General features: G+C 46.2%; 1 protein-coding gene across 1 annotated transcript in view; it reads right to left on the reverse strand.

Annotated features, from left to right (window-relative positions):
* The window catches only part of MSN (moesin), a 77,654-nt gene extending 50,140 nt beyond the window's left edge, over positions 1–27,514 (reverse strand). The window contains exon 1 of the mRNA XM_062184411.1: positions 27,312–27,514. Coding sequence (XP_062040395.1) covers positions 27,312–27,323 — 12 coding nt within the window. The 5' untranslated portion in view covers positions 27,324–27,514. The remainder of the gene's footprint in view (positions 1–27,311) is intronic.
* Positions 27,515–27,869: the final 355 nt, after the last annotated feature.

Genomic DNA, 27,869 nt, shown 5'->3' on the forward strand with positions numbered 1-27,869 from the left:
AATAAAGAGGTGACTATGAGGGAGTGGTTAAGACATGGATGCACAATAAGTTGATCGTCTAAAGTATAGACTATTTTGGGATAGCAAACTGTTTCTGTGGGACACACATTGGTGTAGTCTCTGTTACACATTCTTTTTATTTTTTCTAAACAATGCTTTTTAAAATGTAAAACCTGTTCTTAGAATACAGACAAAACAAGCTGCAAAGGCAAGTTCCCCAGTTCCTATACTACATCAAATATTGGTAAGCTAATGCCACCGGCTATCTGCAAGGCCTCAAATGTAGACTAACAGTTCTCTTCACATTCAGTTTTTCACAGAAGATGAACAGCAAGAATCTTAGCTGAAAGGTAGCCAAGGATAACTGCCCATACACCAGATAATCATACACAGTGGCCTACTTCCTTCCTACTCAAAGGCATTTGGGAAAAATATAGATAATAAGCTTATTAACTATTTTCCTGAAAAGCTCATTCACATACCAATCCCTGAAATAGCAGACCCCAGGCTACTGGCCAGGGCCTAAGCCATGGAGTGCCTGGTGCTCAAGCTTCTGGCTCAAACACCTGACCTTAGAAAGCAAGCGGCATGCATAGAAGAAGCAGGAAGCAAGAAGGAGATCTCTTCCAAAGGGCCCATTAAAGGCTCAAGAAACAAAGGGACATATGTGGCTTGCTTCTCTCTCTATCAACTCAGGAAAGGTTTAGAGAGAAAAAGGAAATCAAGTTGGAGATGTCAAACTCAGTAGAAGGGAGAAATGAAGAATAAAACCAACCACTGGGGCTAGCATGGAGGTACAAGTGGTTAAACTGCCTCCTGACATGCCTGCATTCCATTTAAACACTAGTTCCAATCCTGGCTGCTCCACTTCTGATCCAGCTCCCCACTAATGCACTTGGGAAAGCAGCAAAAGATGGCCCCTACCACCCACATGGAAGCTCCAGGCTCCTGGCTTCAGGCTGACCCAGTTCTACAGTACCAGCATTGTGGCCACTCGGGGAGTAAATCAGTCTCTCCCCACCCCCTTGTGTGTGTGTGTGTGTGTGTAACTGTGCCTTTCAAATAAATAAATAAGTCTTTAAAAATAAATAAAACCACAAAGCTCCAAGGCTAAAAACCTCCAATAGTGGTAAACACTGCACTCAGGACTTTGTGCTATGGACAAGGTCTAGGATGCTGTTGGGCTGGTCAGCACTTCTCTCACAAGGAAATGGTGAGAAAAAAACAACCATTCAGAAGTGCCCATCATCTAACCTTCCACTCTAGCTCTTCAGACATTTTCTCTCCTGTAGAAGAAAAGACAGGACACATGTATGTAGAAGTGTGTGCACCTGAAAAGACCTTTTATACCAAAAGCCACGGGCTTCTAGAGATAAGAGTTGCCACAGATAGCAACCCTCAAATGCATCTCTTTCCTCCCCCATTAGCTTCTACATTCTCTGGGCAGATGACAGAGGGTTTCTTAGGGACTCTAATCTGACTCAAGGAAAGGGGCAGGAGAAGAAATGCCCCTCAAACTAATTCAGCGGGGGCTGGCATCATGCTACAGTGGGGTAAACTGTCATCTATGACACCATCATCCTATTTGAGCATTGGTTCAAATCCCAGCTGTTCCACTTCTGATCCAGCTCCTTACTAATGTGCATGAGAAAGCAGTGGAAGATGGCCAATGTGGTTGGGCCCCTGAACCCATGTGGAACACCCAGCTGGAGTTCAAGGCTCCTGGATTCTGCATGGCCCATCCCTGGCTGTTGCAGCCATTTGAGGAGTGTACTAGTGGAAGGAAGGTCTCTCTCTCTCTCTCTCTCTCTCTCTCTTTCAAATATATATATATATACATATATATATATATATATTTAAGAAAAAAAATTCAGCAGCTACTGACTCAAGGTAAGGGTCAAGAGAAGAAATGCCCTCAAACCAATCTGATAAAGCATGGAGTTATTTTACTGGGCACTGGAAATACAGAGATCTAATAAGCCCTTATTTCAAGGGTTCTCCATCAAGTAGGTTAAAGACATTATTTTTGGACCCCCCCCCCCAGAATGAAGTGTGTACTGTTTGCACCATGAAACTCAGGGTTACCCTTCTTCCCAAAGAAAACATTCCTATGGAGGCTGGCAAGCATAAAGAGACTCATGTTGTCCTCCTGGTGCTGCTGGTTTCATACCACTAGCAAGAGAAGAAACCAAGCCCTCTTTCCTACCATAGAAGAAGTTTATTCTGTAATTAGGGTGCCACACACAAAAGAGTGGGAAAATAATCAAACATTGCACTGTGGCACAGCGCCAGGGCATCTAAGGGAGCATTGATGCCCTCTGAAAGTATAGGAGCAGCAGCAGCCAAGGACTAGGGGAGGCTGCTGTATGGCTGGACCCAGTCCATAGCCAGGTCTAAAGGATACCCAGCTGAAGCAGGAAGCAGAGAATAAGTAGGCTTCAGTTCCCAAGAACCGTGCCTTGGACACAGAACAGGGCTCCAGCCCAGCACTTCCATATAGAGCCGAGGAGTGAAGTCACCAGGTCCTTGGGCTCTTACTCACCAACTGCCTGTAATGTTCCCACTAACTGAATGCCTTGGTGCCCATGGCATTACTCACCTCCTATCCTGTCCCTGATGATCTGCACATGCCCAGTGAAGTCGCTTTCTAAAATCTGCAGGGGCGGGGAACCTTTTTACTGCCAAGAGCCATGTGGATATTTATAACATCATTTGTAGGCCATACAAAATGATCAACTTAAAAATGAGCCTGCTATAGATGTATTGAATTTCGAGTCCCAGCTGCAGTTGCCTTGGAAAGACCAGACCAGATGCTTTTGTGGGCCTTATACGGTCCACGAGCTGGACGTTCCCCACCCCTGCAGAGCTGCTCAGCTCCCCTGGGTACTGTTAGTTGTGAAGAACTCCACCCCTACCTCCACACTTGTGAGTTGCTGGCCATAATGCCAATCTCCTCCAGGTCCTCTGACCAAGTTTAGAGGATACCCAATCAGACTGTCAGGGCCACCTTTACCTCAAGCTACTAGAGTAGAAGGAGCCCTGAACAGAATGTCAGCTCAGCTCAGCGATACCTTTACTGTGTGTGCATGGACACATGCCTCCATTTTCTTAGGTCCAGTTTTCTTTTTTGAAGATGTATATATTCATTTGAGAGAGAGAGAGAGAGAGAGAGAGAGAGAGAGAGAAGGAAGAAAGAAAGAAAAGGAAGGAAGAAAATGATAATCTTTCATCATCTGCTTCACTCCTCAAGTGGCCACAAACAGCCAGGGCTGGGCCAGGCTGAAGTCAGGAGCCAAAAACTCCATCTGGGTCTCCCATGTGGGTGTCAGGGGTCTAAGTACTCAAGCCATTTCCCCTGCCTTCCCAGGTGCATTTTCAGAGAGCTGGATCAAAAACTGCACAGCTGAGACTGAAATTGACATTCTGATAGGGGATGCCAGTGTTGCAAGCAGTGGCTTAGCCCACTACACCATAATGCTGGCTCCTCAAGTTCAGTTTTCTCACATGTAACAAAGAAAGGCTTCCATCAGAGGCATAGTTATCAACCTTTGCCCAATGTTGTAAGTTCCTAGGGAAGTTCTTTAAAAATACTGATGCCCAAAGCACTAAATTCAGACCAATTAATTAGAGTCTACAGGTGCTTCCACAACTGGCCAAGATCAACGGCACAGGCAAGCTACACTTTCCCAGAAACATTCTGGCCAAGATGGATTAGAAGGCAGGAAGCCTAGCTGGTTCCATGAAAAACTCAGCCCCTTACTGTAAGGAGGGAAACTCTTAACAATCAACCTCCAGTTTCATTCTGGCCCCTAGGGTCTCCAGGGTCATGGACTCAAATTCTCCCTTTTCCAAAACTCTCTTTAAGTCCATAAGAAAAAAGGCATTAAAATGTATCAGCAGTCGCAAATCCAATCCCACATGCTTTGACATCAAGCAAGCATTACAATTTTTCCATCCTCTAGAGGACCAGACCTGTCTGCCATTATGAACTGGGTTTTTCCATTTGCCACATATGGTCTCTATGGCCCCAAGTTTCAGGACATCCCACCCTACACAAAGAGGATCATGACAAGGGAGAACTGTTCTTCCTGTCTCCACGGCCTTTGGCTGCTCTAGTGACACATTCCCATGTGACAGTATCACATTCCTGAAGGCTTATCAACTGTTTGTGACCAGGAACTACACTAAATCCCATGATGTCAGTCTGTCGCCTGCTTCTGGAGAGCTCCCTCAGAACCATCTCTCTGGAGCACCTCTTCCCTCCTCACTCACATCATGTCTAGCCTGACTTGCCACCCTCATCTGTCCACACCTCCACCCCGTAATGCCCATGAACATTCCTAAGGCCCTTATACAAATGTCTCCCCTCCAAAAGGCAGACACAGCAGACCACTCCCAACCTCCCAGAGCTGATAAGACTTCCTGTTTAGCTTAGTTCTCCACAGACTAAGGCCATTTCTAAGACACATGCCACCATCCAGCATCCATGGCAAGGCAGAGAAGTCCCCATTGTTAGCAGAGTATATTTCTGAAGAAATCAAGAATTTCACAGCAGGAATAGCCCTCTGAGATTAGCCGAACCAGTTCCGGAAATGGCAAGGACTTGGCTAAGACTGCCCTGGGAAGCTAGCAGCAGAGCCCAGAATAGCTCCACATTCCAAAAGAGTACCCACTCCATGATTCCCCAATTCCTCCTCTTCTCACTAAGGAGCTGGTTCAATGGCCCTGCTCCTGCTAAGGTACAAACAAGACACTACATTAGCTAGATCTAAGCAGCCCCCAAACAGTTCTCACTTGCAAACGAGTATCTCCTATTTGTCTAGGAACATGGCAAAGCCAAGTAAGTTACTGGTTCAACCAAGTGGAAAGCATAACTAGCCTTAAAGGCAGTGATCTGACACTAGCCAAGGAGGGTAACACAGGAAGCCAGCTGCAAAACAGTCAAACAGGTCCCAAGCAAGCAGAAACAAACAACACAACAGGTGGCTGTTCTCACACAGCCCCCAACCACTAGAAATCTCTGTAAAACTTATTCTTGACTCATGGTATGTTAAAAGAGAGATCAAACCTCCATTGCAGAGTTCTGAACCTCAGAACCTCAGCCTAATCATGTCTGATTATTAAGTCTAGGCCTTTATGAAATAGCACCAGGGCCAACATGGTGCCGTAGTAGGTTAAGCCATCGCCTGCAACGCCAGCATCTCAGAAGGGCACCAGTTCAAGTTCAAGTCCCTGCTGTTCTATTTCCAATCTAACTCTCTGTCAATGTACCTGGAAAAGCAGTGGAAGTTGGCCCAGGTGCTTGGGCCCCTGCACCCATGTGAGAGACCTGGAAGAAGTTCCTGGCTACTGGTTTCGGACTGGTCCAACTCCAGCTGTTGCAGCCATTTAGGGAGTGAACCAGTGGATGGACGATCTCAATCTCTCTCTCTCCCTCCCTCTGTGTGTGTGTGTGTGTGTGTGTGTCCCTCTCCCACTCTATAATTCTGCCTTTCAAATAAACAAGATATATCTTTAAAAAAAAAAAGGCACTCATCTCCCCTTTTCTTTTGCATCCCAACCTGCACATCATCTAATACCAAAATCTTTTACCTTCTGCTCAAGCTCTATCTCTGTTACTCATTAGCTGAGGAACCTCTTTGAGTCTCAGTTTCCCATATGAAATGTGGGGATAATAATTCTTAACCTGCCAGCTGGAGAAAGTTAATGGATATCAAATGACGTTAACAAAAGTGGTTGGAAGAAAGGGCTTTACAACTACAAAGCTGATTACAAATGTAGAGAGCTAGTACTATTTGTGTTGGAGACTTTTTTTTTTTATCATGACATGAGGTGAGACAAGCTGAGGATACTAGAAAATAATTATAGGGCAATGTCAGTCAATCTGCAAAGGGATTCCTTCCATTCTTATCTGACTGGGATGCTTTAGAGAGAACTACCTGGAAAGCAGGCAGCTGTCCTTTAAACTTATAATCCCCCACCCCACCCCTCTCACACACACTGTCAACACCACCAGCTTACTAGAATTTCCTTTTCTGGCTGCTCAGCAGCTAGAGGTTCCTGAGGAACTTTTCCAGAAAGCTCCCTGGTGGCTCTTTCAAGATTTTCTTCAGCCTGGGCTCTTCCTATGAAAGGCTGAATCCTTGGTCAGTATGGGGAAGGATGCTTTATTTCGACCTCCCCTGGAGTAACTGACCACGCAAGGAATGCACACTTGGTCGTTTCTGCCTCCAATCTTTGAAGGGTTGCCTCCTTCCTAATCCCAGTCTCACTAGTTGGCAACCCTAACCTGGAGAGACTGTCAGTGAAGACATAAATGACCTGGGAAGAGGAAGACTATCACTTTCCTAGCTCCAGAAGGCAAAGTTCACCATTTTCCTTATAGCTAAAGTCAGTAAGTCACATCAACATAAAAGCAATACCCTATGGGTTACTCAGCAATCTAACTACTTCACTTTGGGGAATTCTTTGACATGCTTGCCCAACTAATTACATTTTATTTGGACTATCAAAAAAGTCAAGGGAGTTTGCATTCTCTGAGTGCACATGCCTTCGGACAAGCAATCCACAGCTAGCTGAGAGGAATAAAAGGTCTGTTCCAGAAGGTTGAGAGCCAATTATATAGCAATGCCTCATTGGTCCCAAATAGTCCATAAATGAGCTGCTCCACAGAAGTGAACTTTTCCTGATAACCTAGGTTTATTCTTTCAAGGATCATAACCATTCTTAATAGTGAGCTCAGAGTCTTTCATCTACTGACACACTCTACTACCTTTGTCAACAGAGACTATTAAAACATAATTTAAACTTCATGGAGCACCTGACTCCTACACACATGATTTTCTACACAGCTAATATTTGAGGGCTTTCCAGTGTTACCTTATCCAAGTTTCACACCAACTTTGAGGCTAGCATGAAGTTAGCATTATCATCCCCACTTTAAAAATGAGCTTCTCAGGGAGATTAAGGGATTTTCCCAAGGTCAAACAGTCAATAAGTCTTAAAACAAAAATCTTCCTGTAACCCAGGCCTACAATAAATTCCTGAAGATATTTTTGAACCAAGCCTTCCTAAGTAGACCCGAATATTCTTTTTTTTAAGATTTATTTTATTTATTTGAAAGACAGAGTTATAGAGAGAGGTAGAGACAGAGAGAAAGGTCTTCTATCTGCTGGTTCACTCCCCAATTGGCCACAATGGCCGGAGCTGCGCGGATCCGAAGCCAGGAGCTAGGAGCTTCTTCCAGGTCTCCCACATGGGTGCAGGAGCCCAAGGACTTGGGCCATCTTCTCCTGTTTTCCCAGGCCATAGCAGAGAGCTGGATTGAAAGTGGAACAGCCGGGACTAGAACCGGCGCCCATTTGGGATGCCGGCACTTCAGGCCAGGGCATTAACCCACTGCACCACAGTGCCAGCCCCAACCCGAATATTCTTAAAAATGTCACTCACTGGGGTTTGTGTTTGGCCTAGTGGCTTAAGAACCACTTGCGATGACTACATCCCATATCAGAGTACCTAGGTTTGAGTCCTGGCTCCACTCCAGATTCCAGCTGCCTGCTAATGTGCACCCTTAGAAGGCAGCAGGTGATGGTTCAAGTAGTTAGGTCTCTGCCACCCAGTTGGGAAATCCATATAGAGTTCCCAGCTTCCAGCTTTAGCCTGGCCCAGTCTCGGCTATTGAGGGCATCTGGGGAATGAACCAAACAGATGGGCCCCTACCCCCAACCACCTCTAAAATTAATAGAAAAAAATAATGTCATTTCCTTTCCCTTTTTGGAGCCCAATCTCAGAGCTTTGCTCTCTGCTCCACAAGGATTCAGAAAGCTCCAATCACTCACTCACAGTCTGCATACAGTTTCCTGTTTCTCTGAACGGGAAGGCAGTCATGCCTGCAGTGGCCTGTGGGCCCAGCCCAGCCAGGGTCAACCTCTGGTAGCAGAGACTCCAGGATTAAAGGCTGGGCAACCAGAAGGTCTGCTCCACCCACTATGGAAGTCTGGGAACCAAGAATACAAGAGAAGGGTGGGGCCTGCCATGAGTGGGCAGAAGAGAGCCGGCATTTCTGGTAATTCTGCTTCTCCTCGCCTGGCTTGGCTCCTTCAACACAATCAATATCCTCGAACTAGCAAGCTTCAAGAATCAGGACCAACAGTCATTAGGCCAGCGTTTGCTTTTTCAAAATGTATTATATGTTTATTTGTAGTTTGCAAATCCCTATCCCCCTCAACTCTTCGACTGAGTGGCTTCGCAAAATTCCACTCTTCTGCCACCTGGACAAAAATCCTAGTGTAGATGTTGCTGGGGAGTGGGGGTGGGCAGGATTCTAATCCAGCTTTACTGATCACGAACAGGCCCTCCCACTGCTCATCTTTGGGGAAGACTAGAAAGGCATATGCCCACCACCAACATACACACATACATACTCACAGAGCTTCTTTCCTGCCAGCAGCCAGAAGAATTCTAAGGAGCAGGGTTCTCAGACACTTTCTAGAATCAAACTACACCCAAACTGGCAAAGCCACAGAACAGGGAATTGGTCATGTTATGCATAGGAAATGGCTTTACCCTACTGCCAATCACTCCAGGAGGATCGTTCAGATTCAGACACAGATGAAATCACAGTAATCTGTAAAAGTGGGGCCTACTAAACGTGAAGGCATGGAGGGGAGGCAGCTCTTATCATCCCTCATCCTAACAGAAAGGTCCAGAAATCCCACCTGCTTCACAAAGTCTTCCCTCTCAGGCAGGCAAGCCCCCACAGTATCTTCTTTATTTTAAACCTGATGAAGAGTCTTGGTCCTTTTTCTGTGTACATTTTTAAATGTTCCACCAATGTGCTAATTTGCTTATTAATGAGCCTGTATAAAATTTAAACTCTGACTTGACATAAAAAGATAGTCACCACTTACTAAGTTAAAAAAGAAAAGTTGCAGAATAATATGGATTTTTTATTTGAGAGTACTTAAAGTTATATGCGTATAAACGCATTTTAAAAGAATCTATAGGGGCCAGAGCTGTGGGTAGCAGGTAAAACCACCACCTGCAGTGCCGGCATCCCATATGGATGCCAGTTCAAGTCCCAGCTTCTCCACTTCCAATGCAGCTCTCTGCTATGGCCTGGGAAAGCAGTAGAAGATAATCCAAGTCCTTGGGCTCCTGAACTCACATAGGAGAACCAGAAGAAGCTCCTGGCTCCTGGCTCCTGGCTTTGGATCAGCACAGCTCCGGCTGTTGCGGCCAATTGGGGAGTGAACCAGCGGATGGAAGACCTCTCTCTGCCTCTCCTTCTCTCTGTGTAATTCTGACTTTCAAATAAATAAATAAATCTTTACAAAAAAGAGCCTACATGCAAATAACTAATTGGTTAGTGGTGGTTCTCTGCGGAGAGGAGAGTCACAGGTAGATACTATTTGATACTATTTCATTTCTCACAGCAAATATATATTAGCTGTATAGTGAAAAAGCTAATCAAAATGTACAACATAAATACAGCTTGTCCTTATTTAAGTCTGCTGTACCAACAGACTGCCTGTTAACATTTCTTGTACAGTCTCTAGCTCAGCACTGCAAAAATAGGTGGAAAAAGAAGTCCTTTAAAGACAATGTTTTCTACAGCCATACCAACCTGAATGCACCTGATCTCGTCTGATCCCAGAAGACAAGGTGACCTTCAAAGGCTCTCTCCGTGTCAGGGCACCCAACCTTACATAGTAAGCTTAAACCTATACTTCCCAAATGCTGACTGCACCACTCTCACAAGAGTGGGATAAGAGCAAAAGTTTCCCTATTGTCTTCCAAATTAGTCTACCTTAAGCAAAACATGCCCAAATCTGCAAAAGGCAGCCGTCGGGTGGAGATGGTGGCAACAAGAACAGACAGCTGCTGGGTGCCCCAACACGATGATCTCCAGGACCTCACTGCTATCCTCTCTAATCAGTGCATGCTCTTCCCAGCCCTGTGTACAGGGGCCACCCAATCTCTAAACCTCAGGGGCACAGACCTCTCAGAATCAGATTACACAATGCAGCCTCGCCTGCTGGCCATTCTATAATGAGCAGAGTACATCAAAAAAAAAAAAAAAAACTGGGTAATGCCTCAAATATGTACTCGAGAGCCAAATTCTGGGCTGCTTCACAAAGGCGGATAGAAATGCTTGCATGGCTGCTTGTTAGAATCCAGTAAAAGCTCTGATTTGAATATTCCCCTTGACGTGAACACTACTGTATTGTGTGAAGACATGGAAAAAGGGAGTGGAAACTGGCTGTGAACAAGCGGGCCATTTGCAGATAAACAGGCTTTCCAAGGTGCACAAGAGGGACAATGCTTTCCCATTCCTTGGCACTACTGAGCTTCACTGTACCAGGGCCCATCCTGCCACATTAGGTAGTTTCCTGCAGACCACTCTCTGATAGACCTAGCTAAAGGAGTCTCAGGAAGACAATTCTGACTTGAAAATAGTAGTCATCAATATATCTATTTAACAAGTAAGAGGGGTTCAAAAATTTCACAGGGTGGACATTGTGGTGCAGTGAGTTGAGCTGCCACTTAGGATACCTGTATTCTATTACCACAGTGTTTGGTCCAAGTCCCAACCACTCTGCTTATGACCCAGCTTCCTGCTGATGTGCTTAGGAAGGCAGGGATGACAGATGGCTCAAGAAATTGGGTCCCTACCATCTACGTGGAAGACATGGATAGAGTTCTGGTACTGTGGCTTCAGCCTAGCCCAGCTGTTGTAGCCATCTGGGGAGTGAACCAGCAGATTGAAGATCTCTCTCTCTCTCTCTCTCTGCTCTCTTGTCACTCTGCCTTTCAAATAAATAACTATTTTTTAAAGTTTGTGGAAAACAGAATCAAAAGATAATGTACATTTTCTTTGAAATTATTTTTTAAAATTTATTTTTGAGTCAGAGAGATAAACAGAGCTTTAATTTGCTGGTTGACCCCAAATACCCACAACAGCCAGGGCTGGGCCACACTGAAGCCAAGAGCCAGAACTCAATCCAAGTCTCCCATACAGGTAGTAGGAACTCAAACAGTTGAACTATCACCACTGCTTCCCAAGGTCTGCATTAGCAGGACTTGGAATCAGGAGTTGGAGCTGGTAATTAAACTTAGGCACTATGATGTGAGATGCTGGCATCTTAACAAGCAGCTTAGCTGTGAGGCCAAATGCCTGCCCCTCCATGAACTCCTTGAAGCACCCTGGTATTTGTTTAGTAGCTACTCTATGCCAGGCAGTGTGCTAGGTACTGAAGGATACAATGGGTAGTGGGGAACATTTCTGTTCTCGGTGAAGTTTACATTCTAATGGGCTAGACTGATACAATAGAAAGAACATACACCTGAGAATCTCGGCTTCAAGACCAGCTTCTGCTCTTAATTTTGAGTAAGTCCCTACCTGTTGTTATGTGTTACAATTGACCAACAGATCTTCCTCAGGCTTAAGTAACTCACTTCTTTACAAAATATAAAACCCTGAGGCTGACTAGAAATTTGCAAATGATAGGACAACAGCAAGAAGCACAGGTAGTATGTGGTGAAAACAAAAAGCACATTAGATCAAGAATGTAGGCCGGCGCCGCGGCTCACTAGGCTAATCCTCTGCCTTGCGGCGCCGGCACACCGGGTTCTAGTCCCGGTCTGGGCACCGGTCCTGTCCCGGTTGCCCCTCTTCCAGGCCAGCTCTCTGCTGTGGCCAGGGAGTGCAGTGGAGGATGGCCCAAGTCCTTGGGCCCTGCACCCCATGGGAGACCAGGAGAAACACCTGGCTCCTGCCATCGGATCAGCGCGGTGCGCCGGCCGCAGCGCGCTACCGCGGCGGCCATTGGAGGGTGAACCAACGGCAAAAGGAAGACCTTTCTCTCTGTCTCTCTCTCACTGTCCACTCTGCCTGTCAAAAATAAAAAAATAAAAAAAAATTATTAAAAAAAAAAAAAAAGAATGTTCACCCAGAAACCTTGAATATGGCTTGCATGGTTCCCCCTGAGCCATGTGTCCAAGACAAGGTGAGATGTGCAGGCCTCTGAAGTGTATAGTCTGTGATAGACATGAAGATCTGCCCTTCTAACAGTGTATGTCAGGCTTAGAATCAGGAGACGTGAAAGGTACCCTGCTTCACTGCAGCTTCTACAAATACTTCTACCTCCAATTCAAGGAATTTGGGGAAACCCTCTATTGTAGCACCACTTAATTTGATGCTAAAGAGCTAAGCAGAAGGTGGCACGTCTCTCCTTAGCCACTTGTGACCATTTTTGAGTAGGGCTGTGCTGGTGCCAGTTGGAGCCATGCTCTCCAGGTGAGTGGGGAGATAGCATTTCCTTGCATTCCTCCTACTAAAGAGAACCAGGCTGCGGGAGCACTCATGTCAGGCCTACAGACAGTGTAGCCTCTGGCAACCCAGGTTCAAAGGCTTGATGGGAAGCACATAGGACAGAACTTTTTTTTTAATAAAGATTTATTTATTTGAAAGGTAGTTACAGAGAGGCAGAGGTAGCCAGAGAGAGAGAGAGAGAGAGAGAGAGAGAGAGAGAGGTCTTCCACCTGCTGATTCACTCCCCAAATAGGAAAGAACTTTAAGAGGCTAATTAGGACACAAATTTCAGAGTACCCTGAGCATACCCTCCCCTCCTCTACACCTCTCACCTTGCAAAGCAATTTCAAGTGCATTAGTGCATGAACGAATCTTCACCTAAAAAGTAGAGTACTATTGCTCTTTCCATTCCACAGTAGAAAACAAAGATCTGGAATGGTTTGAGAAGTTTGCATTGGGAGCCAAAGTCAGCTAAGCTTTCCCTGTACTTAGCCTCAGGCCTCTCTCCTATAGGTTTTAATGCACCCTTCCCTTCTCCAAGGTGTATTTTTTTGTATTATTAGTGCATAGTAGATCCTACCAGGTGCTTGCTTGGATTTCCTGCACACTCTGCTGCTGCTGGTCCCTCACCATGTCAATCACTGACCAAATGCTCTTCAAAGGTTTACCCATCCCTAGCCACCTGGAGAAGGTAGGGGGTGTTAGAAGCTTTCAAATCCACAAATTTACCAAAGGAGAAAGTCTGGGAGCCCAGATGGCTGCAACAACACATGGTAAGTATCATAATAGAAGTTCTGTACAACATACAGTGGGTACAAGATGGTACAATACTACCTTGGAGTAATGAAGAAAGCTTCAAGCAGAGGTGACACGGAGTAAGGGAACATGAAAAAGTTTTTAGTATTATATTAACTGGTGGAAACAAAGTACTATTTTTATGTACACTATGATTGCATTACGGAAAACTAAGGTACACAGAAGTGACAAGAAATACATATAATAATTCCTATTTTTTTAAAATATTTATTTATTTGAAAGTCAGAGTTACACAGAGAGAACAGAGGCAGAGAGAGAGAGGTCTTCCATTCGCTGGTTCACTCCCCCCTTGGCCACAACGGCTGGAGCTGCGCAGATCTGAAGCCAGGAGTCAGGAGCTTCTTCTAGGTCTCCCATGCAGGTACAGGGGTCCAAGGACTTGGGCCATCTTCTCCTGCTTTCCCAGGCCATAGCAAAGAGCTGGATAGGAAGTGGAGCAGCCGGGTCTCGAACTGGAGCCCATATGGGATGCCAGCGCTTCAGGCCAAGGCGTTAACCCGCTGTGCCACAGCGCAGGCCCCTAATTGCTATGTTAAAAAATGGTGGATTTAGGGATAATTTCTCTATCTGCCGAACTTTGTCATCTGCCCTGCTGTGTTTTACAAAGGGGACAAATATAAAAGTAACCACCTTTCTACCATTGGACTCCACATTCCTTATTCTTCCTCCACTTGTTTGCCTACCCTCTCTCTCCCTCATCAATAGGCAGGCTGATTTACTACCTGCAACTGCACATCTTTAATAACCCATGTGAGGGCCCTAGGAAGAGGGCAACTGCTCACAGCAGTAAGCTCCAGCATGGCCCAGAGGCTATTCCAGCCCAATGTTAGAAAAGAAGAATCTTCCTTCCAACAACATTGCCCAGCCCTACCCAATTAAGCCTTCCCCCAAACTGTTTTAGAAACTTATTCCTATGGAAGGGAGATAGATGACAATACTTCTACCTTGCCCTCCCTCCGGGAGGCTCAGAGCAGGTGAAGCTCATGGTCATGACCAATTCCTAGCTGTCTGAGGTACAACTTGTAGACTGTCCCTGATTCACAAGAAAGTACAGGATAAAAATATCAGTTAGGAGGAAGTGGAGGATGAAGAGGGAGAGGAAATACAGATCCAGACAAGGGTACACTATGCCCCAGGAACTTGCTTATACCCTACAGGCACTCAAAGAAAATTCAGAATTCCATCTCCTTTGATCTACTAGTCTAACACAGAAGGAAGCCATATTCACAGGATAATCAGTTGAAAATCCAATGCTAGGGGACAGCCCTGTGGTGTAGCGGGTGAAGCCATGCCTGCAGTGCCAGCATCCTATATGGGTGCTAGTTCAAGACCCAGCTGCTCCAATTCTGATTCAGCTCCCTGCTGTTGCGTGGAAAAGCAGTAGAAGATGGCCCAAGTCCTTGGGCCCCTGCACCCTCATGGGAGACTCAGAAGAAGCTCCTGGCTCCTGGCTTCGGATGAGTGCACCTCCAGCCGTTGCAGACAATTGGGGAGTGACCAGCAGATGGAAGACCTCTCTCTCTCTCTCTCTCTCTCTCTGCCTCTGCCTCTCCTTCTCTCTCTGTGTAACTCTGACTTTCAAATAAATAAATAAATCTTTAGAAAAAGAAAAAATCCAACGCTAGCCAGGCTGCAATCGCAGTGGCTACAAATTCCTCCCCTTGTTCCACTCAAGCTCACATCACTTAGCTCTCCCCATCCAAGGGCAACATAGACACCAATGACTCAGACAGAGGAAGAGGAAGGGGAGCTTAGCAATTTAAGACTCATCTAAAAGTAATTTCATACCCCTAAAGAGAAGGATGTTGTGGGGGAAGGAGATAGAGGAAGTCAAATCTCATTTGCACTCAGTTTTAGTCTGTTTCTTGGTCTTCCCCTACCCTGATGGGATAATGACCAATTCAAGGGTCTCCTATTCTTCCTGGAGTCACCAATGACCAAAAATAGCTATCAAGTAGTCTGCAGGCTAGAATCCAACACTCCACCCAAAGTACTTGGTCAACATTTTTTTCTCCAAGCCAGGATCCAGACAGTGAGCTCTGTGGTAGGTAGATCCAATACCTCCAGAGCACAGCTTACTGAAATTACTGAAATAGAGGGGGCTGCTAACACACTGATATCTGGGGGAGAAAATGACACAGTCAGTGCCATTCTAAAGGGGAGAGGACAACTTTCTGCTCTCTGCTCTGTCACACTTTTTCCAAGAATCCCTGACTATCCTCTAAAAGACTGAGCATAGAATGTCAGAAAAAGCCAATGTCTCTATTTTACAGATAAGGAAACTGACCAATAAAAATTATTTATCCAAAGTCACACAGGCAGAGACCGAAAATCAGATATTCTGGGGCCGGCACTGTGGCATGGTGGGTGAGGTTGCTGCCTGCAGTGCCAGCATCCCATGTGGGTGCCGGTTCAAGTTCCAGCTGCTCCACTTCTCATCCAGTTCTCTGCTGTGGCCTGGGAAGGCAGTGGACGGTGGTTCAGGTCCTTGGGTCCCTGCACCCGCGTGGGAGACCCAGAGGAAGCTCCTGGCTCCTGGCTCCTGGCTTCGGATCGGTGCAGCACCGGCTGTTGCGGCCATCTGGAGAGTGGACCAGTGGATGGAGGACCCCTCTCTCTCTCCTCCCCCCTCTCTCTGCCTCTCCTTCTCTAACTCTGACTTTCAAGTAAATAAATGAATCTTAAAAAAAAAGAGAGAAAGCTTCTTTTTTTTTTAAAAAAAATCAGATATTCTGATTCAGTCCACTATTCTTTCTATTAAACCACTTCTACTAAAAGGTATTTTAATAAACCAGAAAGAAATCCAGACAAGTGCCCCAAGCCATACATTTCAAAAACAGGGCTCTTCTAATCTAAAGCTAGATATCTCAGGACTATGGAGGAGAGGCAGAGAGACCCTGGGCCAGCTCACTCAGGGAAGACATGTGAAAATGCTAGGCATATGACAGGCATGCACAAGGAACTGGACTTACCGACTGGAAGGCTTTACCTATTCCAAAGGAATAGTCTTAGATGCTGAGAACCCTAGCCCCACCCGACTCCCATATTCTGAACCTTTTTCAGACCAAGCAAGACCACTCCCAGGCTGTCAGAAGCTGTACAGGGGTGACCATGGAAAGTCAAGAGGGAAAAGGGAGATAAGAAGGTAGGGTGGAGAAATCACAGTCATTCCAGAGCTCTCTCATCTTTTTTCCTCCTCCACTTCTCTCCCTAGTAGAGCTCTAATCAAGGAGAAAAGAAGTTTGTTAAGCAGCATTGTTTAAACTTGAAGGAGGCCTTCCCTAGACCAAAGGAGAACAGGGGACTAGTTGAGGTGAAGGGAGGGGGCACACTGAGGGGGGAGAAAATAGCCAAATAAGGCAGACTTGACTGGTAAGGAATCATCAGGAAAGGTTCCAGAAGCTGACGTCGCAGGGAGGAAGCCTTTAGTCATCGGTTTCCTCTGGCAACTGGCCTGAGGCCAAGAGGCAAACTCCCAACATTAAGAAAATGCCCAGTCTATGGCAAGATAGAAAGGCAACTAGGCTAGATTTCTCCTCAGACCCACCTCAGGCCCTGCTGGAGCAGTTCTCCAGGTATCCAAAAAAGAGAGGTGCAATCCTGAAGCAAAATGGCAGATGTTCTTGCCAAACATATACTAGAGCCACCATGGCCCGAGCACGAAGGGGAATAAGGATCCCAGGGTAGTGGGTTTTACTCCACTTCATTTACATATTTCCAATATTGCTGATTTTTTTTCATGCTGGAGAACAGGACAATTCAAAGGCAAAGAAGCTATGTAGGAACTTCTGTGGTTCTGTCAGTACAAAGATATCTGGAGAGGAATTTAGCTCATTTAAAACTCCTGAAGAGTTTTACAACAAATGATACCCATATTAGCTGTTATTATCCCCACCCTCCAACTCCATACCATGGATTAGTCAACTTCCAGTTACATATAACAAGAGGAAAGAATGAACCTCTTGGTATACTTCATCAAACATCCAGGATCAGATTTCTGAAAAAGGACTAGACTAGGGGTGGGACAGATCAGATCAAGAAAATAAGTTTAGGAACTAGCTAGAACACATTTAACTTGAAAGGGAGGCCAGGACTAAAGAGAAGGAAAAAACACGACCAAGCTTGACAGGTAAGCCTATACTCCCTCCTTGGCTCCAGCCCGTCATCTCCCAAATATATACCCAGGAAAGAAGTTTTCAGGATTATTCTTTGTTTTGTACAACCCAATTTTCACATCTCACCTCCTCTCTCATTAGGCATTGGTTAATATGCAGGCCACACAAAGTATCTATCAAATTCCCACAAAGTAGAAAATTCACCAAGAATGGGAAGAAACTGCAACTTCAAAAGTCACCAATCCCAAACGCTATAATGGCAAAACAGTCCTACTAAGCAAGCACAGAGCTATTCATCATATCAGTAGCCTAAGAACAATGTTGTCAGTTACCTTATGCCACAATAAGTCCATTGAAAAAGAGCATCAGATCTGTTGACTCTGTCATCAGGTATGTTCAAGGGCTGGGCCCCAGTCAGAATAAGCCACATTCCTCCACCTATCCCAACCAGGCACCTGCACCCATCCCCACCTTTTCCCAAATACCTGATGCCATGGCAAAGCCACTGAGAGAACTGAAGGCTATCTCTAAGATGAGACCGAAAGAGAGTCATCACTGAACTCTATTCCTTGGTTTGGCTTATATGGAAGCAATTCAGTTTCTACTTGAGCAACAAAGAACAGTTTACAAGTTAATTTCCCCAATACTGGAAAGCCCAAAGTATATTCTCCTCCACAGACCCTTTTAGAAAGTTTGCCAATTAAGAAAGAACTGTTGGCTCCAGCTGACTCTAGAAAGAGCAACTTAGTGGATGCCTACATGTACATCTCTGTGGCTCTCCCTGAAACAATCAGCACCTCATATCTTCCTTCACTTCAAACAAATTCACTTTCAGCAGGGCACTGGCCTAAGGCCACTTGGTTTACACTTATATACCAAAGCCATATCACCCTTCCACCAAGAATGAGTACTGTCTTCAAGGGTATATACCCTTCTAGGTCCTGTTCGTGTCCCAGTAAACCTCCTTCTTAAAATCTAGAAAATGCCCCATCAAGTATATATGTTTCTTAAACTGTTTTTACATGCATTGTCCCTAAATCTGCAATTAAACAGATCTTTGAAGGCAGCAGTTGTATCCTCCATTAATTTAATTATATCCCCTGCAGTAGCCACTCAGTAAACAGTGAGAATGCAACTTCTTGCCTTCTTTCTTATCCACCTTACTGGCTATACAATAATCATATCACTAGATAGATAGTTATATAGATAGATAGTGATTATATCAATAATAATAAAGTTATAATAACCACATTTTATATAGCACTAAGTTGATGTTAGGCACAGTTGTAAGCACTTTACATTAACTGCCTCATTTAATCCTCACCACAACCCTATGAAATAGATACTAATTGTTAAAAGATTTTTAAAGATTTATTTGAAAAGCAGAGTGATAGGGGGAGAGAGAGACAGAGAGAGAGAGAGAGAGAGAGAGAGAGAGAGAGAGAGAGAGAGAGAATGGTCTTCTGTCTGCGAGTTCATTCCCCAAACACATGTAACAGCCAGGGCTCAGCCAGCCTGAAGCCAGAAGCTTCTTCCAGGTCTCTCACATGGGGGGCAAGGGCCCAGGTACCCAGGCCATCCTCCACTGCCTTGCCAGGTGTGTTAGCAGGAAGCTGCATCAGAAGTGATACAGCTGGTTCCTGAACCAGCACTTCGATATCCCAAGCAGTGGCTTAACCAGCTGCACCAAAATGCCTGCCCAATGGAAACTATTATTATCTTCACTTCACAGTTGAAAAAAATTAGTTGCACAAGTTAAGTAACTTACCCAAAGGCTACACAACCAGTTGGTCACAGAACCATGATTTGAGTTCAAGCAGTCTGTTTCCAGAGCATTACTCTAGGCTCGCTTTTTATGAAAGCCTGAAAAGTCCTGCACTGGCTAGCTACCTGCCCCAGATGTGAAGTACAAGCACTTGGGGGTGAGTAGTGAGTGCTTGACACCACTACTACCAGCAGACACCAGTCTATATTGAAATGGTTGCTATAGCAGCAAAACTTGTCATCAACCTGGAAAGGAAAGTACCATACATAATGTTCTCCTACACTTGATCTTAGCCAAAAGGCTGAGAAGTGATCATAATGTGCTCCTACTTTAAGAGACATGTCAAGCTGGAGCACTAAGTCAGAATTCAAAGAGTGGGGGCTGGCATTATAGTGCAGTGGGTTAAGCTGCCACCTGCAACACCGGCATCCATATGAACACCAGATCAAGTCCTGGCTGCTGTGCTTCCAATCCGGCTCCTTGTTAATACACCTGGTATAGCAGCAGAAGATGGCTCAAATGCTTGGGCCCCTACACCCATGTGGGAGACCTGTATGGAGTTCTAGGCTCCGGGCTTCAGCCTTGCCCAGATCCGGCTGTTGTGGCCATGTGGGGAGTGAACCAGCAGATAAAAGAGGTCTCTATCTCTATCTCTATCTCTCGATCTCTATCTCTATCTCTATCTCTATCTCTATCTCTATCTCTTTCTCTTTCTCTTTCGCTATCGCTATCTCTATATCTCCTATCTCTCTGTAACTCTGCCTTTCAAATAAATAAATCTTTTTTTAAAAAAATTTTCAATGCAAAGAGGATGCAGGGGATTTGGGTGAGGGGTACACAGGAAGAGAAACAAGTCATTCTGAAGCCCCAGAACTGAGTCACCCACTAACTGAAACTTGCTACAGTAGAAGCTATTTAGGGGATCTCCACAGCCACCATCTTGCTGATGTAATCACCACACAGTCAATTCTCTGGAAGTCTATGCCCCCTGAGGGGAAAGAGTCACCCTTCCAAGGCAGGCCAGCCCAGTGGAGACTACCAGCCAATTTCTCCTTTCAATACCATTATCAACTTTATGTGACCCAGAAGTCTGCCTAACCCCTCTGGCTATGAATACATAGAAGAAATAACTCTTGTCTGTGAAGACTTAGGACAGTGAGGCCTTGTCTCAAGAAGGAAAATGTGGCAGGTTACCTCTCTTCACCTTCCTCCATCTGATACATCTGCCTTCCACCGCAAAGCAGAACAGTTACCTCTCTGAGAAACGCTACAAAGAGTTCCCAGCATAAGACCAGAGCCTGAACCATATATGAGAATACTTCCAAAAGTTCGTGGAAAATGCATATTATGAAAACTCTATGCCTGAGTTTCAAAAATTTTACACCAAAGTAAACTTAATTTTAGACTCCAGTATCCACGAGTACAAATAGCCTCATACAGAAGTATCCTCATGCAGAAGCCCCTAAATCAGCTCCACACACTCAGAAGAACTTGCTTTTTCCATGACCATAACACCATGGTCAAGTCACCCACAGGACAAAGGGAGAAAATGCTGAGCACTCGGCAATGTATGCCATTTCAAAGACAAACATACACAGTTCCTCTCCTATACTGAGAGCCAGACAAGTGGGATTTTTAAACTCAGGCCCTATTACCAGTTCACTCAAACCCCTTCCCTTCTCTGGGCTTTTTATCTAAAGACTGAACTAGAAGGTTTAAGGCCAGTTCAGCTGTTCCGTGGTTCAAATCACTCCTGTGAGAACCCCAGACCACCCAGAACAATCAGCTAAAGGGAAACTGAAAGCTGATGAAGCTCTGGACTCCCCTAAATGCAGCTACATTTGAAATGCTGTACCCCACAACAGCCATTCCTCAGCTCACTGGGGGTGGATGCACTCATTTACACCTACCAGTTATGCACTATCTACCAATATCTCTAACTACCACACTCACCAGGATAGAAAGAAATAGAAAAACAACCCCATAGCTTTCTGGCCTTCCAGCATAGCTATAGGGGCTCTATATGCCTATCAGGAAAGCACTGGGAAATATGAGAAGAAAGGCAGAGAAACCTATGAGGCTTTTATTGTTAAGCCACCCCACAACCTCCAACATATAGTCTCACTTGGTTTCTTTCTTTCTTCAGTAAGGAAAGACACAGCTCTTTCTCTCTATAAATCCAAGGGGGAAAAATGGCCAAGATTCCTCATGCTAGTAGTCTGGTTAGGTCTACTTGAAACAAACCAACTCCCAAGTTAAAACTCTCCAATCTGAACTCAGCACTCAGAAAGAAATAGCACTCTACAAATGTAGGACAAGAAGATACATTTTAGCAAGCACTGTTTAACTATGTATTCCCGACACTTCCTGACACATAGAAGCTCCAATACTGACAAAAGAAAATTCTGAGTTAGGTCCAAGTGTTTGCACAGCAGTTAAGATGCCACTTGGGATGTCCACTTCCCATATCAGAATGCCTGGGTACAAGTCCTGGCTGCATTTCCAATTCCATTTTCCTGAATAATATACATTCTGGGATGAAGCAAGTGGTAGTTCAAGTAGCTGGGTCCCTGCCACACACATGGGAAACCTGGACTCCTGGCTTTGGCTGAGTCCAGTCCCAGTTGTTGTGAGCATTTAGGGAGCAAACCAGCGAATGGAAGTTCTCTCCTTCTCTCTCTGTCTCTCTCCTTTTCTTCCCTTCCTCTCAAATAAATAAATAAAAAGTTTCAAAAAAGAAAGATCATCTGAAGTAATGAACATACATTTAGGAAGTTGGGCTGTATCAATAAGGTTTTTAACATCAGTACTTAGAAGAGTGTCTAGAGTTTACCTATTACTGGAACAGCCCCTCATGACACTCATGGCAAGCTAGAGAGACTGAGGGCCTAAAAATGGCTTTGCCTAAAGGCATATTTCATTCTGATCACTTTACTAAGGACAGGAAAGAGGTCTTTGTGCATGGAAAGCAAAGAAGAAAAATTCTCAATTCAGGACTACCTTCCATTTCCCAATATCCACCTTCTAAATTGATGAAATCTTGAGTTAACTCTCCAAAGTGACAGTTCTTATACCAAAAATTAGAACCTGGAATTGAAAAGTTTTTCAGCTCTATCAAGCATGAAATGGGAAGAGGGATGAACAGCAGAGCCAGTCAATCATGAAAGACCACACCCTTCATTTGACCAATAGGCTTTTCCAAAAGAGACCACCTTTGTACTTTGTTTTGTTTTGTTTTTCTTTTGGGGCAAAAGAATGAGGTAGGGTAGCATGAGAAGAAAACACTGTGAGTCAGGAAAGAAGCAAATGATAAACTCAGTCCTATCTTTGTAAGATCAGGGGCAGCTGCAATTCTATCTTTGAAGATCAGAACAGCTCTGGCCATGAAAGGCCCAACCCTGGTAGTATTGATAGCCAAATCTTCTCCCTCTGGGGACCCTAAGTATACAAATTCCAGGGGGTGGGGGAACTCCTAGGAAAATACAAAGGGACCTTAGACAGGCTGTTGCCAAGCAACACTATTAGAACTGAGTTCAGAATAATTGTAGCTGTCATATCATCTCATCCTTAGAGAATTAGGTTTAGAAGCAGGGGAGTAGACCAGATGACAACTCTCAATGTCCTTTCCAGCTCCACCATGTAGTAAAAGAAGTCACATGAGAAGAGGAGACAAGAGAAAAGTTAAAGCCGCTGTTAAGGGCAACTAAAGAATAATGGAAAGTTAACAGATTCATGATCAACACCACCTCTATCACTGATTCACAGAGCAGCCAAGCCTAACATAGGACAGTGCACATTAGTTGCTTTTGAGGTTCCCACAAAGGACCTCTTGCCCCACCAGCCTCTCCCTGCCCTAAGGGCTGTTCAAAGACAATCCTCAAGGAAATCCCCAAGATGGGTCCTGCTCTGTTTCATCCGTACTTGATTAAAGGGCTGAGTGAACTAGAGAATTAAAGCAGTGGAGAGACGCAGAAGCCCCTCTCACACGGCCTCCATTGGTGATCCTTTGCTCCACCCTGAGGTCTACAGGTAGGACTAGTACAAGGGTTAAAAGACTGAGATTCTGCCTCCTATTCGCCAAGCACCACTTTTGTGCCACTCGAATGGCTCAAGCAATGCTAGGAATGGCAGGAGAATAAACAGTGCACACAGCCCCTGTTAAAGTTTAGCTGAAGGCATACCCAGAAGCCCTCGAATACTTCAAGGGACTTGGCTCTATGTCTCATCACATGGAAGGTTCCATCAAATGACTACTTGATCCCCTTGCCTTGATTTGTTGATCTAGGGCCAAAAGCCCAGCAAATCAAAGAGCTTTTACCAAGGCTGACCCTTTAATACCTACACTCGAGTCCTAGCTTTGCTACTGGCATGCTGCATCTCTCTAGGTTAGTCCCTCCCTATCGTGGATCTCGGTCTCCCTACCTATATAGTGAGAAAGGTTGGACTTGATCATTATGGGAAGACTTCTCAACTCTAGCATTTAATAAATCCTAAGGGGGGGGGGGCTCAAAACTTAAGAACATCTTGAAAATTCAAAACAATGTATTTTTAAGGAACCAAAGAGAGTCTCAAAGTCTTTGTAATATAAAAAAAAAAAAAGAAAATAAATAAAGAGGGTTAGGAGAGAAGGAAAGATTTTTTAAAATATTTAACTGTCTCGGCCAGCGCCGCGGCTCACTGGGCTAATCCTCCGCCTTGCGGCGCCGGCACACCGGGTTCTAGTCCCGGTCGGGGCGCCGGATTCTGTCCCGGTTGCCCCTCTTCCAGGCCAGCTCTCTGCTGTGGCCAGGGAGTGCAGTGGAGGATGGCCCAAGTCCTTGGGCCCTGCACCCCATGGGAGACCAGGAGAAGCACCTGGCTCCTGCCATCGGATTGGCGCGGTACACTGGCAGCAGCACGCCTACTGCGGCAGCCATTGGAGGGTGAACCAATGGCAAAGGAAGACCTTTCTCTCTGTCTCTCTCTCTCTCACTGTCCACTCTGCCTGTCAAAAAAAATTAAAAAAAATATTTAACTGTCTCATCATCACAAGAAGGTATAGATGGTAGTTAATAAGCTCTCTATTCTGGCTACCAAAGCAGATTCAGAAAACTGGCAACCAGAAGCAGAGTTCAAGAATGCCAAAAGGGGGGAGAGGAGGGTGAGGCATGTTCTAACAGATTTAAGGGAGGCTACATTGACAAGGTCAGACAATTGGCTAGAAAAGTGAAACTGACCCTGGATACACTGAAGACATGGTTCACATGAATGAACAGGTTTGATTTTCCACTACCCTTCTCTGTCATACTCCAGAAATAGCTTAAAATATATCAGTGTCAAAAGAGTGGAGAGTAGGGAATTTTCCCTCTTCTTTAAAGTTCCTGACTGGTATTCAGTGAACTAGGGTGTGTCCCTAGACACACCAGCCTTATGATGAGGAATAAGAACAGTACAGGAGGCACCTAGTAACACTCCCAGATCTTACCAAGAAACCACACAAATGTCACCATTGGTCACTTTGCCCGAATTATCCACTTCCTTTTATCCAAAGACCATGAAGGTCTGAGAATGAGTGCAATTTGCATTGGGAAATAGAAGATTCAGACTTCAAGAACCCAATCAATGGGGTCGTCGGCGCTACGGATAGGCTAAGCCTCCACCTGCAGCGTCAGCATCCCATATGGGAGCAGGCTGGTGTCCTGGCTGCTCCTCCTCTGATCCAGCTCTCTGCTATGGCCTGGGAAAGCAGTAGAAGACGGCACTTGCCCCTACACCCACGTGGGAGGCCCGGAAGAAGCTCCTGGCTCTTGGCTTCCATAGGCCCAGCTCCAGCAGTTGCAGCCATTTGAGGAGTAAACCAGCAGACAGGAGATCTTTCTCTTTGACTCTCCTTCTCTCTGTCTGTAACTCCACCTTTCAAATAAATAAATAAAATCTTTAAAAGAAAAAAAGAACCCAATCATGGGTCCAGAGTAGGTGGTCAGTGGGACAGACATCGAAACACTTGGACCCCAATCTTGGCTCAGACACCATGTGTCCTTAGGTAGGTCCTTTCCTGTAAGTATAAGCATCAATGCTTTAAGAGGGATATACTAGACAGAGAGCCTCTGAAGTGCCTTTCAGGTTAGGATTCTGTGGTCTTAACAGGAATGACACAGTTATTTTCTATAAAATTTAACAATTCCTTGGGTCTAACAGGATGGAAAATTCTCTAATACTTCCAGTCCATCAAAATTCAAGTCCTTTCTTCCAATTTTGTTCAAGTTTCAGTAATTTGCATAGGAGTACCTTCACTATTCAGGTGCTTCTAGTACCCCAGGACTGATCCCAAACAACTCATACTCTGATCTCTCCCCACACCCAGGAAAACGATCAGCACATCATCTTCTTTGCAACTTTTGACTGAGATGGGATGGTTAAAGCAATTTTGATGCAATTTTCAGGCTTATCAAGTCCTGTTTAAGGTGGGATACTGGGGCAGGCATTGTGGCACAGCTGCCACTTGAGAGACCTACAACCCATTACAGAGTGCCAGTTCAACTCCGCTTCCAATCCAGCTTCCTACTAATGCATCTGGGAAGGCAGCAGAAGATGTTCCAAGTACTTGTGTCTGTGTGACCAATATGGAAGGTTCCAGGATCCTGGCTCTAGCCTGGCTTAGGCATAGGTATTGTGAACACTTGAGGAGTGAACCAGGAACAGATAATCGATCTTTCTCTCTCTCTCTCTCTCTGCCAATCGAATAAATAATTTTTTTTAAAAAAAGAGTGGAATATCTCAGAATTGAGAATGATATATTCCATAAGGAACTGGAGAGCAGAGTCTACTCCCAGAGACCCACCCGACTATGTTCAGGCAAAATCACACCTTAAGAGGAGTCAGAAGTCAACCACAGTGAGATAAGCACAAAGAGAGATTAACAGAAGGATCTGTATAATATTCTGTATTGGCAGTGACAGTGGATTCCCAACAACTTACAAAACCATTCTCTCATTTTGTTTCCAGAAGGTTTTTGGAAGAAAAGTACAGAAATGCCCTATGTCATAAAACCACCAGCAATTTAAAAGAGATGGTGGAAGTGCATACTTGTTGAAAGTGTGGTGTTTCTGAAGGACAGAGTTCTGGAGAGGCAAGAATGACCTGGCAGTGAGGCCAGAATATGACAATGTAGCAACGAAAGCTCAGCACGAACCCAAAGAACTGTGCTCCCCAGTCTCCTCTCATCCCCAGGGTCTCTCTACCCTTCTCAAGGCTCCTTGTCACTGTCTCAGCTTTACAAGCCTTAGGCAGTCCTAGGGAGACAAGTCTGGAAGCACTGCATCGTCTAGGCCAGCTCAACAAGCTGCTTGGCCTAAAGGACTCAAGCCAGGATGCTCACCAGGCCTTCGTGAACAAGGGAAGGGCCCCAGCAGCCATTTGGCATGACTTGCACAAAAGCAAGCAGAGCTCATTAGTCAGGCACACCCCTCCCCCGCCCCTCCCTCCTGGGCATCCGGCCCCCCTAGGCCCCACTCCCAGGAGGCTTCTGTTCTTCTCATAACAGCCAGTGGGGTGGATCAACCACCGCTCTAGAAAGGTGTGGTCCCACAGCAGAGAACTCACACCTCTCAGCACAGTCTGGAGAGGACAGAGAGGCATTAAGTAATGGCAAGGGCAGGGATTTGGTGGGTGGAGGGAAGGAGAAACCGGTCTTCTCTCCCAGGAAGTGGCGTAGGCCTCTCCTCAGTCTGGTCCCTAGGGAAATGTTGGCGCTCCTGGGTACAGGGGAGCAACCCAGATGATGAACCCCCACATCTATCCTCTCACCTCCTAGTGGGAAACAGCTGGAGCCACCCGGGGAAGCTGTGGGGAAAGGTGAGTGGGGGTGCGGGATCCGCCCTGAGCAGCTCCCTCCTTCCACCCAGTTTCCCGGGTTCCCATGCCTATCCAGGACTGGGGCAGCCTTTCCCCAGAAACGCGCCAATTCCTGGGCAGGGGAAAGTGTTCTCTTCTGAACCACAGTCATCCCCCCTGCGTCCGCGGCCCTTTGGGGGAAACTGGAGACCCTGAGCCCCCAATGAAGCCTTCCTCAATGCCGCATCCCCGACGCAGGAAAGTGGATCTTCAGAAAAAGGCCGGCCCCGCCCTTCCCACACTTCCAGCCTGGACACCCCTTCAACCCCGAGACCCCCCTCGCCTTCCCTCCCCTCCCCACCCCAGGCCTTGGCTGAGGGCGCGGCGTCCCAGAAGGACTGGTAGCCGGCCAAATCCCTGGCCACCAGCAAAGGGCTACGAGGGTCTGCGGGACCGACCGGAGGTCGACAGCGCTCACTCCCGCACTCACCGTCTTGGGCATGGTGGCGGCAAAGGCGGCGGAGTTGGCGAAGTTTGGCTGGGAACTGTCGGGCAGCGCGGAGCACGCAGCACACACCGCTCGGACTCGTGGGGTCCGGGACTCGGATTGGGTCCCTCTCTAGCGTCGGGGCGACTGCTCAGCTTCCTGCTAACGGGCCACGACTTCATAAACCCCACCCAGGAAAGAGCCGCCCCCGTCGCACCGCCCGCTCCTTTATGTGGCCCGGCTTCCGCGCCGCTCCCCGCCCTCGCGCCGCCTCCCCGCCGGCCGCCGGCTTCGCCCCGCCCAGCCCAGCCCGGCCCAGCCCGGCCACCCCGGCCACGTGGGGGGCCGAGCTGAGCCCTGGGCAGCCCAAGGGGGACTCCCATTCCCGACTCAGACCCACCCTGCCGTTCTCCCGGTTCACTCAAAGCCCCTAACCCTCCAAGTCCCGGCCATCCGGTCCCGACTCCGCCCCCATTCGGGGCTAGACCTTGGGCCGCACCCTGGCAGTTGCTTACTGCAATCCCTGACTGCAACTTTCCACTGATGGGCAGCTCACTACCA

Source organism: Lepus europaeus, chromosome X (genome assembly GCF_033115175.1).
Source record: "Lepus europaeus isolate LE1 chromosome X, mLepTim1.pri, whole genome shotgun sequence".
Classification (NCBI taxonomy): Eukaryota; Metazoa; Chordata; class Mammalia; order Lagomorpha; family Leporidae; genus Lepus; species Lepus europaeus.